Source organism: Oryza glaberrima, chromosome 1 (assembly GCF_000147395.1).
Source record: "Oryza glaberrima chromosome 1, OglaRS2, whole genome shotgun sequence".
Taxonomy (NCBI): domain Eukaryota; kingdom Viridiplantae; phylum Streptophyta; class Magnoliopsida; order Poales; family Poaceae; genus Oryza; species Oryza glaberrima.
This window is the reverse complement of record NC_068326.1, coordinates 33,568,974-33,587,028: the sequence shown is the minus strand read 5'-3', so window position 1 is coordinate 33,587,028 and position 18,055 is coordinate 33,568,974. Positions and strand designations below refer to the sequence as shown.

At 41.0% G+C, this 18,055-nt stretch overlaps 3 protein-coding genes across 3 annotated transcripts; 2 read left to right on the top strand and 1 right to left on the bottom strand.

The window, feature by feature from the left end:
* Window positions 1–1,227: 1,227 nt before the first annotated feature.
* On the bottom strand, window positions 1,228–2,285 carry LOC127755875 (protein DEETIOLATED 2). Its single transcript, XM_052281495.1, has one exon. It carries the CDS (start codon window positions 2,113–2,115, stop codon window positions 1,309–1,311), a length of 807 nt encoding a protein of 268 aa, XP_052137455.1. The 5' UTR covers window positions 2,116–2,285; the 3' UTR covers window positions 1,228–1,308.
* A 6,501-nt stretch (window positions 2,286–8,786) lies between these two features.
* On the top strand, window positions 8,787–13,372 carry LOC127754455 (putative ataxin-3 homolog). Its single transcript, XM_052279997.1, has 2 exons — window positions 8,787–9,164; window positions 12,260–13,372. The coding sequence occupies exons 1-2, from the start codon at window positions 8,892–8,894 to the stop codon at window positions 12,995–12,997; spliced, it is 1,011 nt and encodes a 336-aa protein (XP_052135957.1). The 5' UTR covers window positions 8,787–8,891; the 3' UTR covers window positions 12,998–13,372.
* Window positions 13,373–14,167: 795 nt separating this feature from the next.
* LOC127754461 (reticulon-like protein B12) lies at window positions 14,168–17,674 on the top strand. Its single transcript, XM_052280011.1, has 5 exons — window positions 14,168–14,184; window positions 15,050–15,294; window positions 15,420–15,603; window positions 16,178–16,389; window positions 16,983–17,674. The coding sequence occupies exons 2-5, from the start codon at window positions 15,219–15,221 to the stop codon at window positions 17,120–17,122; spliced, it is 612 nt and encodes a 203-aa protein (XP_052135971.1). The 5' UTR covers window positions 14,168–14,184; window positions 15,050–15,218; the 3' UTR covers window positions 17,123–17,674.
* The last annotated feature ends 381 nt before the right edge of the window (window positions 17,675–18,055 follow it).

The window sequence follows — 18,055 nt, the reverse complement described above, 5'->3', positions numbered from 1 at the left end:
TAAACTCAGGACCTTGGCGTATTACTCAGGTCACTGCAACCACCAGGTTACATACCCTTTCAACGGGGCTTAAAATTTTGAGAAACAACTAGTTAGTATCTAGCTTCTACTTCTTGTTTATTTTTTAGATTTTATAACTACAAAATATAAGAATCTAGGTAATATCTGAGAAACCTAGCTTCTGACTTAGAATATGTAGGGCCTATTTAGATTGGTGTCATTTTAAATCATACCATTGTTTAATAAAATTGATAAATATATAGCTGCACTTAGTTTGTTACGAAATATTGGTAACGCGCGTAGAAAAGTTTAAATTTTATTCCATCCTACCATAATTTAGTAATTATATCAACTTATCAAAAATTTAGTATCGCTAAATTTTGGTAAGGTTGATTTTAACATTAATCTGAACAGGTACGTACTGTTTTGAGGAGTCGGAGAATCTGAAAGAAGCTGTAGCTTATAGAAGTTATCCAAATATAGCCTAAATGCACTTTGCCATTTGGCAACTGTTTATGCTGCTAACAGTTGGTCTTTACTGTTTATGTTGATAAGTCCACCGCCCGTGGGAGTGAGGAAACTCCTCTGATCTCTCGTCGACCCCTCAGCAATATCACTATCACTACTCGCTAGTGAAAGACGAAAGCTGCGGCCTGCGGTAGACCAAAGCTGTGTTAGATTACGACAGGTCGACAGCACTGAAGGTCTGAAGCAACGATCTATTCATGCTTCACGTAGTCGTTTTGACAATTTTTCGCTGGCCCCGGAGACTATTTAAATATCAGTATAGCATACTCCATCCATTCTAAAATATAAATATTTTTAGCGTAGTATCAAGTTAAACATTTTAAACTTTAACTATTAATAAAAAATAAAAAAATCAATCATATAAAATTGATGTTACTAGATTTATTATTAAACAAACTATCATAATATGTAACTCTTTTTCTTTAAAACATCTTACTTGTATAAATATTATTGATCCAAGTAGTATCTCGAAGATTGTGTCGAGATTTAAAAATTTTTATATTTTAGAACGGAGCGAGTAATATACAAAGCAAACTAATCACGAAATGTTTGAGTCGTCGTTAAAATAGCATAATATACCGTTGCAGCTTTGCTCATACAAAATAATTGGTAGAACCAGACATAGATGCGGGACAAACAGCCACGATACGGCTCATTTTTATTCCAATCCAACAGAACCACATGCGCATGCCAACAGTATGAATCAAAAGCTGTTTCGAGGTGAAGCACAATGCGCATCACTCCCTGGCCGATACGTATCCATCAGCAATAACAGAGGAATCAGTAGATGTACGGGACGAACGCCTTGCGCGACGCCGGGTACTTGTCGCCGAACTTGCCGACGTACCACCGGCGGTGATCCCTGGCCCTCGGCCCGAGGTTGGAGCAGGTGTAGAGGAAGAAGGCCCAGGCCGCCGGCGTCCACGCCACCAGCGCGTAGCCGAGCCACTCCACGGCCTCGCCGAAGTAGTTGGGGCAGGTGACCACGTCGAACAGCCCGCCGCGGGGAATCTGGTACCCTTTCCCGGCCTCCTTCAGCCTCAGGAGCGCCTTGTCCGCCGCGATGTTGGTCCGCATCCCCCACGCGAAGAGGGCTAGCCCGACGAGGCAGCGGGCGACGGCCGCGGGCGTGGCGGTGGCGGTGGCGGTGCTGTGGGGCGCGGCGGCGTCGAGCGCCCAGGAGCGCGCCTGGACGTAGGCGTTGAGGAGGTTGAAGCCGAAGGCGAAGGCGGCGACGAGGATCGGAACGGGCGCCGGCGCGCGGCGGAGGCGGAGGAGCCGGAGCGGGTGGACGAGCGTGCGGTTCACGTAGTGGAGCGCGTACAGCGCGGCCGGGAGGAGAGCGGCGGCGCGCAGCGCCGACGAGGAGGCGGCGGCGGAGAGGACGAGGGGCGGGAGGCACAGGGTGGGGCTCTCCATGAGGAACCACGCGAGCGCCGCCGGCACGGCGGGACCCCACCCGGGGCGGGAGAGCTTCCCGTACGGCGCCGACACGAACCGGAGCAGGAACACGGTGATCGGGCTGATCAGGTACAGGGTCACCAGGCACCGCGCGTACAGCGCGTCGTCGCCGCCGCCGCCGCCCATGGCCGTGGCTTCCGTGCGCCGCCGCTCTCGGTGCGTTACCCACGATTCGTGGATGGGAGCGTCCCTGGTGCAGGGGCAGCTACGCCGCGGCCTTCGCGACTCTGGCTAGAGACGGTGATGATGCTGTGGCATTGGGGCAGATCCGCAGGTGGCTTCTCATCGGTGTTGTATGGAAGGAGTTGATAGAAAACGTGACAGTAATGGCACGGTTTTAATTTTATAAAATACTAATGGCATGGCTCTGAATAGACGAATTATATTGTTATTTTTCTTAATAAGCAAATTTACAATGATCCAATTAACCCTTCTTATTATGTGCATCTACATCTTCTACATGAAAGGAGAACAAAAGGCGTAATTATATCATCATAGTTGCTGACTAAACCTGTACCAAGACCTGGACGATAAAAACAGCACCAGGAGAACTATCTGAAGTCATTAACCCGCAGGATGATAAATAAAACAACACGATGAGAACTATTCCCTCCGTTCTTTTAAAAAAACTTAAAACTCGATGTAACATATCCTACTATAATAAATTTAGATAGATCTTTTTAGATACGTTATAATATAAACTGGAGTGGAGTATGATATATTCAATTCTAAGTTTGTATTTTTAAGGACGAAGGGAAGGGAGTATCTGACTACTACAACATATTACTAAAAAATGAAGTTGAACCATTCATAACCAATATTGACTAATAACTGATTAAATGTCTTGTCAATTACTGTGCACAATCCTTTGGTCAAAGCATCTGCAGAAACAGATAACCAACCTGATTCAGAGGTGGTCTGCACTCTGCAGCAAGCACCAGGTGAAGCGGACAAATCTAGATCGGCGAATTAAGAATACAAGCAAACCAAACAAAGGAATCCTATTACAAGAATCTCTACATTCAATCAAATACTACTCCCTTTATTCCTAAAATATAAAAATCTAAAACTAAATAAGATATTTTATAATACTATAAATCTAGACATACAACATTTCCGACCGTTGTTAGACTCGTTGATGTAACATGTAGTCCATATGACCATTGACGAACACAATGCCATGTGCCCCTTCTCAATCCGGTGTCATAATCAGCGGCAAATAGGAGCCCCGTCGTGGTTACCGGTGCAGAAATGGTGGGAAAGAACTGGGTGGGGAGGACAACAGCTTGGTGCAAACGAAATGGCATCAACGACTGTCCACAAATCAACTGCAATCTATAGACATTGCAAACGAAGAGGGAACAAAGGAGAACATGCAAATCAAGAAGGTGTAGAGAAATGGGCAACAACGAGTATGGATTAGGAAAGAGGTAGGGACTTTCATGGGGCAGCGAGGATAAAGAGGCATAGGCAAATGCATATAGAAATAGGAATGAAACGGTGCAACATCTATTCAAAATGATTCTCAGCCGGTTGGGAATAGAGCATATTCATCAATTTAACTATTCAGTGTCAATACCAAAACAACGCTAAACAAATTAGGAAAATCAAAATTTATATAGTACTATAATAAAAAAATGGTTAGAAATGGTACACTTATATGAAAATGACACTTGCTTAGTTAGGACCTTCCGTGGCCGTTTTCATTCCTTTCTCGAAAGAAGATGGACGGTGAAGATGCGGCACATGACATCGATCGTAGTTGTTAACAGTGGATTACTAAAACTAAACTAAAGATTTAATACGATATGATAAAATTATATCTTTCCTTATCACTGGATATTTGGTTTTGATACTTTGATGTCTAAAACTCTGATCATCACGTCTCAGCATAACAAATCCACAATCCATCTATATATTTTTTTATTATACTTCTGTAAATAACGTTTTCTTTTCTACACGACGAACAAGAGATGTGTCGTGATAGGGAAAAAAAGAAAAGGATTAGTTTACGATGCATCACTGATAAAGTGATAAAGGAGCACAGAAAGAAAAAGGCAACTGATGGAATCGCGTTGCATGATCTGGTTTAATCGTTATTAATGTGTGCCTCGACTCCTCAGCGGTGCAGGCCGTGTAGCCATGTGAGACCACCTCTGTTAGCGTGAGCTCATGATCACTTTGATCACACTATCCACTTGACTGTTCTCAAGTTCATATGACCATAGTCACCATACGCACTTGTCCGATTCGTTGTCCGAGTCGATGGCTCCAAAACTTCGTTCACAACTCGCAAAGAAGAAACAACAATGCTCATCCGAGATATACTAGCTCTGCTCACTGCTCAGCAACGTGGAGATAAAGTTGGTCAGGATTTTTAATCGTTTGGGGAAGGATAATCTCGGAAAGATTTGGTCCAGCATGCAAGGAGAAGTGTACTAACACGACTTCTCTCTTTTTCTTCTCTTTACAAATATAAAAATTGAAAATATTTTTGTCAATAAATTTAGTACGTCATCCTTTTGGTTTGCATCGTGAGTCCGTATCAATTTACCCCCTAACGCATCAGATCGTTGATCCATGCCGCAATGATCGGATTTGTTTTTTTTTAACAGCGAAACAGAGAGCAAGCCCGCGCAAACAATCTCGTGTGCGATTCACCCACGCTTTCTTTTTGCCAACGAGATTGATTAAGCATGCAGGCCCATGAACGCGGGAGACAAAGACAAGGTCCAGTATTGTCATAGCCGAAGCCCATGTTGCGAAGATTTTTTTTATTTTTTTGAACTTTTTAAATTTTTAATCTCTACTATATATCTCTATCTCTTCTCTACTATTATAAAAATTAAAAATATTTTTGTCGGTATTTTAGTACGTCATCCGCGTTTAAGTCGGTTTTTAAGTTCATTCGCTTTTGGAAATACAGATTCATGTTTGAGTCGGATTTTAAGTTCGTTTGATTTTGAAAATATAAAAGGAGTCATATAAAAAATCTCTTTAAAAACACTTGCATGCTAATTTATGAATTTTGGACTCCTAATTGCAGCTCAATATTTTTTAGAAAAAAATATCCAAGCAAATTCCCACAGTGAATTTCACCCTAGCCAAACCGTATAACAATAATAAGATTAAAATAGTATTCACCCATTGCAACGCACGGGCATCTTTTCTAGTAACATCACAACTAAATAAATTGGAAAACGCCGGGATCGGGAGACCGACACGCGTAAGAAAAATCAGGCGCCCCCCACGTGTCCCCACCACTCTCTTCCTGTTACAACAAATCCTTCACATATTACGGAAATGCTCTATTAAGAAAATCCGTTTTATTTTTTTCCACCAACAATGTTTTAACTAGTGTACTCATGATATTTCACTATGTATGTATAAAATGTTGCAGTGAATTGAAATATTTTTTTGCAACAAATTACCCACATATTATGGAAACCCTCTATTAAGGGAATCCGTTCCTTTTTTTTCCACCAAAATATTTCACCCAGTATACTCATAATGTTTCACTATGTATGGATCAAATGTTGCAGTGAATAGAAACATTTTTTCGCTATTTGTTGAAACATTATTTTTATATAGGGTGAAACATCACTTGATTTTTTTTAAAACCGTTATTTCATACGTTGTAACAAAATGTTTCATGAGGTGATTTGGTTGTGTTTCAGCTTTCTAAAAGACTGAAATATTTTTATCTATTTAGTGAAACATGTTCGATCTACTTAGTGAAACATCGTCCGATTTTTGAAAAAAAAATCGAACGCCTGATTTGTAGGCGCCTCGAAATAAATTTTATCATTGATATATGCATCCATGCTCATCTGTCACATCAGTCGCCGATTCAGGATTTTGCTATTAAGGGTGCGGAATTAAGTGATGAAATTATACTTAACTATCAGAACAATCCAGCAAACACACTAAAATAGTTCAATGATATAACTGATGCTAAAATTTAAATGGAGGAAATTAGAAATTTCTTTTGCAAATTTACAACAAAAGTAAAAAAAAAAGAGATAATATCCACACTTTTGGGCGATGGTGTGGCATTGTGGCTAGTGATGTGGTAGCACTACACCTTAATGTGGCACACAAATCAGGAAAAGAAACAATAAGCTTGACCTATTAAGCTCTTGTATAGAGAGGTGAGGAGCCGAGGAAAATGACGAACAGAATAACCTATGATAGAAAAACCTACAGTATAAGAAAAAGGAGAAGAAATGTATGTGTGGTAGTCTTTTATTTGTCTTTTTATTGTTTATTGGTCGTACGAAGGCCGGGGATATAAGCATATCGAATTTATGAAAAATAAACAACAGTAGCTACGTACCTTCAATTTTATATATAAACCACAATTGTCTTTTGAATACGACGTTTACCTATTCATCTTTTTTAAACAGTTATAGTTATGTATGTTTTATTCCATTGTGATTTATCTTATTATTTAATAAGTACTTTAATCATATTTTGTATGCTTACATTAATTTATTGAATAGAATGAATAGCCAAACATCATACCCAGAAAACAACAACATCATCATATATTTAACAATAGAGGGAGTATATATAAGTTTTATAACACTATTATTTATATTATATATTTATATGTGTACCAGGAACATATTTTATATACACAAGCTTCCCGTACACAATCCATGCACGCAAACTAGCAAATGTCATAAAATTATAAAAAAATTAGACCCATATATTCCAATAGTATTGTAGCTACATGCGAAATTTTATCTTTAAATTTATTATATTTTAGTCGTAAAAAAGATAAAATATTCTTATATTTTATATCTTATGTAGCGTAGCCTACTTTTCGAGCTTTCGAGTTCGGTGCGGGGGCATGAGATGCGCCAATGCGCCGTGCTCCGATGCTCGATGGCGACGGCCGCGGACCACACGGATAGTGCGCAGTCGCACACTGCATCACAAGTCCATAGTTTAGGTTATCATCATTCATCAACCCACTTCAGTTTATTTTTCATTAGAGGAATCAATCCACCAATTGGAGAAAGAGTGTCGCACCAGGCATCCAGGACAAAGACAGAGAAATTTGTTGGATCTTTATTTGTTCTCTCTAATGTTTGGGCCAAACTGGCCCATATAGTACGATGGGCCACGCTTGCCAGGCTAGACTTCTGGAACCAATAAACCACAAGGCAGTGTTTGTCAAATGTCTAATGGAAATGATTTCACACCCCTCTTTAAATCTTAACCATTCATTCTCCCTCATCCATTTAATTCTAATCCTTCATTCATTTCCCAATCCTAATCCTACCTCTCATTTCCCATTATCCAAACACACTATTGGTGTGGCTATATAATTTTCCACATAAAATTAAGAGAAAAACTTTCAAATATAAATATATAATTATAGTGTAATTATATTGGAGTTACTTGCATGGTAACTCCTATGTCAATATTGTGCAACTTGGACTCAAGATTAGAAATAGGTGTTAGTGCACAGTGGCGTATCTGGGATTTTTATATGGGTGATCGAACCTATACTTTTTTAGAAATACCCTAAATATAACAAAGCTATAAGTATAAATTGATCAAATATGCATAACAATATATTAATAAGGGAGTTAGTATATTTTTTTACTTTTTCTAATTTTTTAAATATATGTGTATATATGTATTAGGTTAGGATTTTTTTTTCCGGTGGTCCTTGGATCCGCTTGTGTTACTGTACCTCAATTAGAGGGATGAGCTTGTGCTCGTTTTCTTCACCAGTGGTAGTGATTTTATTTTTTTTTCCATCTTTCAGAGTAAATCTAACAGTCTAAAACTTAAATATTTTCCCCAAAAAATCCGTCGAAAGAAAAATAGCAATTTCGTACACGAAAACATATAGCTACTGTTTCTTAAATTAAATCTATTTATAGTATAGCAATCTACTGTTGCAAGGAAATGTGCCTAATACAAACAAAATGACAGCTCAATCAACACGCACCAAACTGAAACGGGGCCCACGACTTATATTGAGAGGAAGGACATCTATGGGCTAGGCCCACGACATTATTTTTCAACTTCTCAGGGAGAAAAAGAAAAGAAAGCGAAGAAATAGAATACACTCCTACTGTCCTACATACAGTATACGGACTACCAATGTGGAGAGAGCTGTAAACATCTGGTGGAGCCACGCACCCGATGCCTTTTCCTTTTCTTTCACGGTGACGTCGCACTCTAAATAGATCGAAATACTAACCTTGGCATATTTCACTCATGAATCAAATACATATGGAGCATAGACTATAGAGGCTTTGTTTGTTTGGGGTGTGTTTTTGTCTAGAGGTAAAGTTTTTAAAGTATACAGATACAGATTTGAAGTATTAAACGTAGACTAATAATAAAATAAATTATAGATTTTGTCTGTAAACCGCGAAACGAATTTATTGAGTCTAATTAATCTATCATTAGTAAATATTTATTATAGCATCACATTATTAAATTATGGCGTAATTAGGCTAAAAAATTCGTCTCGCAATTTACATGCAAACTGTAAACTGTATAATTGTTTTTTTTCACATTTAATGTTTCATGTATGTGTCAAACATTTGATTTGATGTTTTTGTTCAAATTATTTTATCTAAACCAGCCTTGGTGCATCGAGATATCAATTTCATTTTTGGGGGCAAATTCCACGTGGTAGACGGTTGGGAGGATCGCGGTCGACGTGGCGACGCCTTTTTGATGGTTTGTTTTTTTCCCCGCAGGAGAATCTGCGTCGCGCACTGACCCGTACAGCACTCAACTCTCTCTCTAACCTTTCCCCCATCGGATCGGTTGGTTGGTCGAATCTACCTCGCTACACAGTGGTAGGGGTAGAGGGAGGGTAGAAGAGAAGAGGGGGGAATCGCCGGAGGGTTCGAGAAGATTCTAGAGGGATGGAGGAGGCGGCGGCGGCGAGCAACGGGGGGCTGCTGTACCACGAGGTGCAGGAGGGGAAGCTCTGCGCCGTGCACTGCGTGAACACCACCCTTCAGGGGCCCTTCTTCTCCGAGTTCGACCTCTCCGCGCTCGCCGTCGACCTCGACCAGCGGGAGCGCCAGGTCATGTCCGAGGGCGCGGCCGGCGCCGCCACCACCGCCGCGGGGGACTTCCTCGCCGAGGGTGAGGGCTCCCACAACGTCTCCCTTGGAGGAGACTTCAGCATCCAGGTTGGCTTGCCCCGTCTATGGCCCTCCGCCATCCACGCTCGTGGGGGGTTTATTTATTTCTTTTCGCTTGTCTTCTGTCGTCCTGGTTAGTGAGATTGTTGCCGAGATGAACTTAGGTTGCCTGTAGGCCTGTAAGCTTCGAATTTAGCAAGATTGTTGTCGAAATGAACTTGGTTGCCTGTAGGCCTATAACCTCGAAGTTAGTGAGATTGTTGTCGAAATGAGTTTGGTTGTCTGTAGGCTTGTAGGTTCGAATTTTGGGGGGTTTGCTTGACGTATCATGTTGTTGATGGTACATTCTAGTTTAAGATTCTCAGATGGCTTCCGGAATTCCAAATAATAAATGATTTATAGCATAGTGGTCAATATGTTATCATGTTGAGGATGGTGAAGGAATGTTTATTTGTCTGAGACAGGAACTTGCCCACACTATTGTTCTCAAATGCAGATAAAATCATATAATTTTTATTGAAACCTTTCTATATGGTTAGGTAATATGAAGGGTTTATATTTATCCTAGACATCAGCATTTGCATGATTCCTTTTTGTAGTCACAACTTTGCTAGTTAGGAATATGTTCATAGGTTTTTGTTGCAGCAGTGTAAGTACTATGTGGTGATGATGACAGGAGATTGCATATTGCTGTATAGTTTCTTCTTGAGAAGTTACAGAAATTCTATGTGACTACATCTGTTTACTCCCATAGTTGCACGTTCATTTAAATTAACAACATGTGGGAAATAGTTGGGTGAGAGGGCTTTTTGTAAACGTCGACAAGAGTTCTCTTGGCAGGTTGCAGTTTTTCATGTTACGTACTTCACTACTTGCCATGCAAAGATACAAGTAAGTGCGTGCATGCATGCATGCATATATAATTATTAATTCTTCTGTGATTATTCCGACCAAATTTATGTTCGTGGTGTGCGCCATAAAGCTTTTACTTGTTTTGTTGCTTTGAGCTTTGTCGTGTACTGAATTGTGACATTAAGGAGAAATTTATGTTCTAGCTGTCTAGGTGTTATCTCTTACCTGTTTTAGGAAAAACAGCATAAGAGGTTTTTGAAAACCTGTTTGGTGTTTATGGGAATTTTAATTTTACATTAAGAACATCAACGGTGTTGACATGGACATTAAGGTTTGTATTATACTTTTAGTAACAATAGAAAAGAACAAAAATCTGAAGTTTGCGCTGAGCCCATTCCACTTATGGGCAAACCCCAGTAAAGCTCTGTCATCTGGGGTCTAACGTACAAGCAGAGGGGGTGATGGCAAGGAGCAGTCCAGGATGCAGCAGGCCCAGGCCCAAGTTATTCTCTGAGACCATATCCTTCTCTGGCTGAGATAAGCCCTTATTCTAAATTAGTTATGGTTAGAATAGTCAGTTTATTTTAGGATTTGGTAAGAGTTGGTTTGAGTTAGTTTTCGACTCAGATTGAGTTAATAGTTTGATTTGGAAACTATTGTTAGGGGTGGCTTTATAATCAAGCTCACGGCAATTGTTTAGCGGAAAATGCAATTAATTCTTTTCTCTAGCCGTTTCTAATGTCCTTGCCTCCCTGATGCAGTGCTGATCATGGCAATCAAACACCACCCTTGAGGTCAAGGGCCATGACCTATCACCTCTCACGATTATGATCTTCGACATATTTGACCCACTAACATACCTGCCCATGACAAGCTCGCAGTGGTTGAGTTTGTCATTAAAGCTTGTGGCTTGCCAGTTCTATCATTGTGGTAGACTGGTAGTATAATATGCATTTGCCATTATCATATTAACTGCACGAGGGATTTCCTTCCTTGCCGACGGCACAACCAGAGGAGCCTTTTGAGGCACAGTGCCCTTCTTTTGACTTCAGCACTGCCTCCCTGGCTCTTGTGTAGAACCATGCTGTCTAACTCAAAAAGGGAAAATAGCAACCAGACTGCTGTCCTAGATATGCCTATATTTACATTATCAATTGCCAAGAATATAATAGATCCTCAAATGCAAGTACAACTACTGGTTAATGTTTTGCCACCTTTTTTTATTAAAATTTGAAGGGATCAATTTTACAGTTTGCGGTAGAAAAAGATTTAGCGAATTCAGGACTTCGCTGTTAGCAATGATTAGCGAGCCCAACAATATGGTGAAAATGTTGTCCATCTATGTTTTCTCAGTCCATGCACTATTGTTTATTGTTTTTGCACATATGCTGCCGATATTTGGATGTTCTGTATCCCTAGTTATCCTTGATGCATGTCTCTGTCAAATGTGGCCAATACCAATTTGCTGTAAATAACATTAACCATGTTTGATATGTTACCTTTTAAATTTGGGGTATGCAAGTTTTGCAACTCTTGTCCCTTGGGATCCATGGGAGAAGAATAAATTGTGCCTGTTCCCACTGCCCACTGTAAATAGCGTAACATGTTTACTCTGCTCTGGCAGCATTGCATATTTCGGAATTGTTACATCATGTAAATTCTCTTGCCATACTAGTGACAGATTTATTTCCATGTGCCTTTGGTATACATGAGCTGATATGTCTCTTTCATTCAACTTATTCAGGTGATTCTTTATGTAATAGTTAAAACTTAAAACCTTGTCACTGAATGGTTAACTAGAACTAAATGATAGTCTTAGATCTATTTAGTTAGAGAGAACATTCTGAATTCATATTTTTCTGGTAAAGTACATTTAGTTTTTTATTCCTTCATATCGGTCATTAATCATTATCTATGGCATTTAAGACCATATTTCATTAGGAGTAGTTTTTCTATGTGGAGGAGCATTTTTGCCTGTAACCTGAATCTTGATTCCCTAGGGTACTTTTTGTCTGCATTTCTGAAGGAAAATCTCCATATGGTCTATGGCTTTTATATCCCTGTGTGTTGTTCATGTTCTTCATGGGCTATGAAATTCCTTAGAAATTGTAATGTCTTAGATAAGTGTTAAGTGGTTTTGATGCTTGGAGCAGTAAATACCCTATTCCTTATTATGGCAGCGCGATGTCTTTTACGCATAGTTACTCAAGCTAATATATTGTTACAACTCATTTCCAGTGACTACGCTGCAAGTTCATACACTCAACTATGCTTTTCATCTTACTCTATAGGTTCTGCAGAAGGCACTTGAAGTTTGGGATCTGCAAGTTATCCCCCTTGACTCCCCAGATGCGGGGTCATGCCTATTTGACCCTGAGCTGGAAACTGCTTTCATTTGCCATCTGCAGGACCACTGGTTCTGCATTAGGAAGGTAAATGGAGAGTGGTACAACTTCAACAGTCTGTACCCTGCTCCTGAGCATCTATCAAAGTTTTACCTATCAGCTTTCATCGACACCCTGAAGGGGTCAGGCTGGAGTATCTTTGCAGTGAGGGGCAATTTTCCTAAGGAGTGTCCCATGGCAACGGAAGGCTCTAATGGTTTCGGGCAGTGGCTGACTCCTGATGATGCCCGGAGGATAACCTCCTCTTGTAACCAGGTCCAAACACCTACTCAGCAGGCAGGCGTCTCTCTAGTTGCTGATCAATCAGAGGAAATGAGTGAAATGGATATGATTGCCGCACAGCAGGAAGAAGCTGACTTAAATGCTGCTATAGCTGCTAGCCTGATGGACACTGGGGGTCCATTTGCTAATTATGCAGCTCACGAAGAAAGCAGGTCTCAGGATGCTTTTGCAATTGAATCAACATCAGGTGAAATGAGCAAAGACGGCAATCTGGAGGAGCAAGGGGCTAACAAATCTGAAACAAGCGAGCCTAACAGCGATAATATTGAGTCTGCTTCAGGCAGTAACCCGAAGCAGAACACTCCCTCTTTAGAGGGAAAAGAATCTATAAAAGAAGATTAGGACGGCATGATTCGGGATGGAACTGTATTAGAATATACAGACAACAAAAAGAAAAAAGAAAAAGAGGGGATGCATTTCAACTGCTCTCCATTTGACTGGGGGAGTGATGCTATTGTGAACTTCTTTCTGATCTGTGAATGCCGTATACAAATCGTCTGAACTGCCCTGCTTAAAAACTTGACTTTTGTAGCATTATGTTTAAACTGCATAGAGACTAGAATGGAGGCTTTGTCTCGTTCTTTTCCATCTCAACTTTCGCATATACACCTTTTCCTTTTACAGCTGCAGCAACTATGATCTTGAATCTGTTGTATCTTTTCTGTTATCGTCTGCAGTATGGTATAGTAGCAGCTCAAAACTCAGGCATGTTTAGTATGTTTCATGCAAGTATGAATGCATTTTTGTTTGAGAAATATGTAGTTGTGGATCAAAACATGGCCTCGTTTGTGAGATATGACAAGGATCAACGGAGAAGACAGACATTATCGGCCAGTGTCATCCTTCACAAGCAAAATCAGGTTTGTTTTGTTTAACCTGGTGTTTGTGTTCCGCTTGGGAAATGATGTGGCATTATTTCAATTTTCAAACGTGTATTTTTTCTTAGAAAATTTCTTGAAAACCTATGCACATTTTATAGATTGCTTTCCAATGTTTTCATCTACTAGGAAGTTTTCACTGTATTTAGCACACTTCGATTGTGCCTCTTCTAATCGAAGTCTCATCAAACGGTCGGATACCACATAATTTCTAGGAATAGTCTATTTGATATGTGACCGAATAGATTTGAGCCAAGGATTGCATCAAGATTCGTGCATAAACAGTGTCCTTATCCTCTCTCCTGTTCCTCTTCTCTCCGGCATAGCAAAGGGGTGAGCTCGCTAGCGGCCCCCCTCGCCTCGTGGGCACCTAAAGGCATGAACGGTTTTAGCCGCCCACCACCCTTCTCCATCACCGTGACTTTGGCGGTAGCGTCGCCCCTCCACCCGTGTCCACCATATATCGTCGGTCCTAAATCATCCATGGTCATCCCTCTATACCTCGGGGAAGAGAAACTCTCTTTTCCCCCTCTCCTATCGACCTCACACCCTATACCCTAACTGATCAAGGCCGCTACTGTCCCGTCAGAGTTGCGGCTCGCTGAAGATAGAAGACAAGGAGGCCGACATAAATCTTCGCACAAATTCAAGGTCCCACTTTTGACAGAAATCCGCTCCAAATTTCAGTTTCATGAAGGTTAGCAATTTTGTTATTTCTAGGTAATACGATTAGGATCTTTTCTAAATTTATCAATTTAACTATCTAATGGTTACTTCAGTCTGACGCTGATAAAAAATTATATAACGATAAAAACAGCATTTCTTTTAAGGAACAATACTGCTGTGCAGGAATTTCCGTCATCCTAGCGTTGTTCGGTGAGAACTTGAGATTGATATACGAAAATACTATGCATGCTACTTCTATGTAAATACTAGTACAATTCTTAACTGATCACTGATGGTGAACGTCATATACTGTATCGCTACAAAACAGTTGAAAAAGGCTATGGGCTTTCGCTGGAAAACGTTAGTCATAGTATTGTACGTGAACAATCGTACTTATAGCAACTACTCCCTCTGTCCCACAAAATGTCCAACTCTAGCTTCGCAAGGTAGATATAAGAAAAGAGATAAAGGATCAAAATGCCCCTAATAAATAGGAAAGTTATATTACTGAATAGTTAAGTAATGGGTTTTGAAGAGATAAAAATTTTTAATTTGCGGACCAATGGTAGTTAGGTAGAAGTTGATTTATTTTGAGATAAATTTTAAATCTTAAAAACTGGTTTATTTTGAAACGGAGAGATTATGATATAAGATGGTGTGTTGTTGCTGCAGCTACACCAACAGTCTAGGCTGCTGTAGCGCCACAGCCAAGGGAAGTAGGGAACGGAAAGACCCCCCAAAGTTCAATAGGACACGGTGCTGATGACGTGGCGTGGCGGTGCCCCACGCTTGCGCCTTTTTCTCCTTGGCCTTTTTCATACTTTTCTTTTTCTTTTTCTTCGTCACCCAGCAATTTCCAAACTAAAGCTCGAGGAGTTGGAGTATGCGGGGGATTCAGCAGATACCACTTCTGCATCACGCCGCTGTTCTTGCCGTGCGCTTTTCTCCCCTTTCCACCAGCTGAACTCCTGGTCGGTCTCCCCCGATCAGAGAGATCCATTCATCCACCCAGCAAGGCAATGGATGCCTCTGACCAAGGTTGCCGGCTGCTCGGCGCCCAGAGATCGCTGCACGGCCTCCTCGGCGGCGGCGCCAGTGAGCTAAGCTCAGTTATCTTCTTCAGTTCGCCCGCCGTAGATCGCCTCCCCTGCGGGCTGTGGTTGCGCGGCTTCGTTTGCATTTTGCGTTTTGTGATGTGGTGGGTTTTGTGGGCGCCGCAGTGGCGGATGTGGTGCTGTGGAGGAGGAAGGAGGTGGCCGGCTGGTCGCTGGCGGCGGTGGCGGCGTCCTGGGTCCTCTTCTACTGCTTGCCTGGCTACACGCTGCTCTCCTTCGTGTCCAGCGTGCTCATGATCGTGCTCGCCGTCCTCTTCGTCTGGGCCAAGGCCGCGCGGCTGCTCAACAGGTGGATTTTTTTTGTTTGCAGTTTATTTGCAGTAATGTGATTTATTTGCCTCCAAATTGTTGATGCACTAGTGTGATTTAGTTCAGATTATTATTGTACGAATTGCTGAATTCGACTTAGCCCTTAGATGACTTGCTTTTGTTGTTAGTTGTTACACTTGCTATTGATACAAGGAGTGGATATCATTTGTTTGGCCTTGGCCCTTGGATTGATTAAGCTTTGACATTTAATACTTGTGAGTGTGAATGTACTGGTAGTCGGTAGATAAATGATCATGGTGTAAAAACTAATGTGGATGATATAAATTGGAAGAGAGTGAGCAGCAATGCAGCAAATTATCTTGCTCGATCAATGCCCTGATATGTTCATCATAGCTAATGCCATTGCATCAGAACGAAAGCGGCCCATCCAATTATAAACTACAGCTGCTCCGACTGATGCTTTGATTGATGCTCAAAACTGAATAATGGAAACAAGCGATATGAAAATTCCACGTTTAAGTGCAGGAGGATCTAATCCATGACTTTCTAGTTGCTGAATGCTGACTCTAAAGGCATACAAAAATTCGATGCAGGCCACCTCCACCTGTTCCACTGATCAAAATATCTGAAGACTCAATGAGCAAAGCAGCAGCTGCAGTGGGTAACATCCTACATAAGGCACTACAGGGTTTTGAAAACATTGCACACGGAAAGGACTCCAGTCTCTTTTACAAGATGGCTTCAGTATTACTGCTGATCTCCATAGTTGGCCGTGTGACTGATCTCATTACTTTGGTATATGCATGTAAGTTCTTTTACTGTTTCTCAATTCTAACTAATTATCACTACTCACCTATTGTTGTTAAGAACTTTATAGTAGGATGTAATGTGCAATGCAGTGATGATATGCACTTTCATTAGTTTTCTGAGAATTGTGTCAAAACTTGAAACTTACAGCAAAAAGACTCCTGTAGAAATATCATGCAGAACATATAGAAATAAATGTTATGTTGAAATTTATTGGTCTGTGTCATATTCATGTCTAGTTAAAACCACCCTGAGTAATTACATTTAATAACAGTCCGAAATTATTTGTGAGCTATTACTTAATAGGTGAAAATTATTCATTTCCAAAAGTTGGTCTCAAAGATAGGGACATTGACTTGGCAAAGGGGATCTCTGTTATCTGCCTAGTTAACAGTAGCATTATGTGCAGCCAATTTAGTACAAAAATTTGGGAGAAGTCAAGGAACTCTTCTGAAATTTGTGGTGGAGCCATTCCAATCAGTATAGAATATCATATATTTTTAAAGGAGGCACAATAACAAATGTGATGTATTGATCTTTAGTATCATCTTACTGATCAATGCTGACTTTGCTGAACTTTCTATCTCCCAGGCCTTGTTCTTGCTCTCACCATCCCTGCATTGGTGGATAAATATGAAGAAAACATTGCCAAGTTCTTAAATCAAGCGTCAGCAAATATTCAGGCATGTGGAAAAGCATGGAAAGCATATAAATCTAAGATTAAGAACTGATCTTGGAAAACAATAAACTGTTTTGATCTCATTGTACAGTTGTCAACAAAATTTTGCCTTGTATACTTGTCTTCCTAGAGTTAAACATGTTTACATCCGTCTTACTGCTCTGTCTGACTGTCTATATACTTCAGTCTTAGCACTGCAATGTTCTGCGCTTCTGTTGTGTTTTCAGTTATCTATACGTTCTTGTGCTATGTTTAAAAGAGAAACATAATCCTTCAGCCCAACAGCTTGGTTTCTGATTGGCAGTTTGGCACTGAATTCTCATTGACCATAGCCGGGTACAAAGTAACTAGACAAAGAGGTTGGTTACTGAAAACGAAAGAGCTTGACCGTATTTTCCTTAAGCCGAAGATCATTCCTTGACTGGATTCAATCCTGACTAGGAAAGTAGGAAGCAGAGCGCAACTACAGATCAGCGTCACCGGTCACTCGTTATTCGTTTCGCCGGAGGAGGAGGAATCGCCACGATTCTCGAGCACGGTGACGCAGAAGCCTAGCGCTGGGAGAAGGCGGGGACCTTGAGCATGAACGACCTGTAGTATCTATGATGATGCCGTAGTGGGATACTGGGATTGCGCGATCACGGCACGTCAGGTGTTCGATAGATTGCCTTAAATCTCGATGACCAAGCGCGCAGGCGCAGCGTGCGCATACAGACACTCATTCACTCACTGTCGCACGAACGCCAAGACCCCAAGACGGGAGAAGGACGCGAGGGAAACCGGGTTGTCTCATATACGACTTTGCTTGTTATCGCGAGCAATTCGAACTTCGGGAAGTAAATTTGCCAAACATCCATTCGTCTTTTATCTGCTGGATGTATGTGTTTGAGCCTCCTGCTCGGGAGAATTTTCAGAATATGCGATCGAATTCGCATATGTCACCCAATTCGTGCTACTTTTAGAATACGCCATCGGAGCACGAATT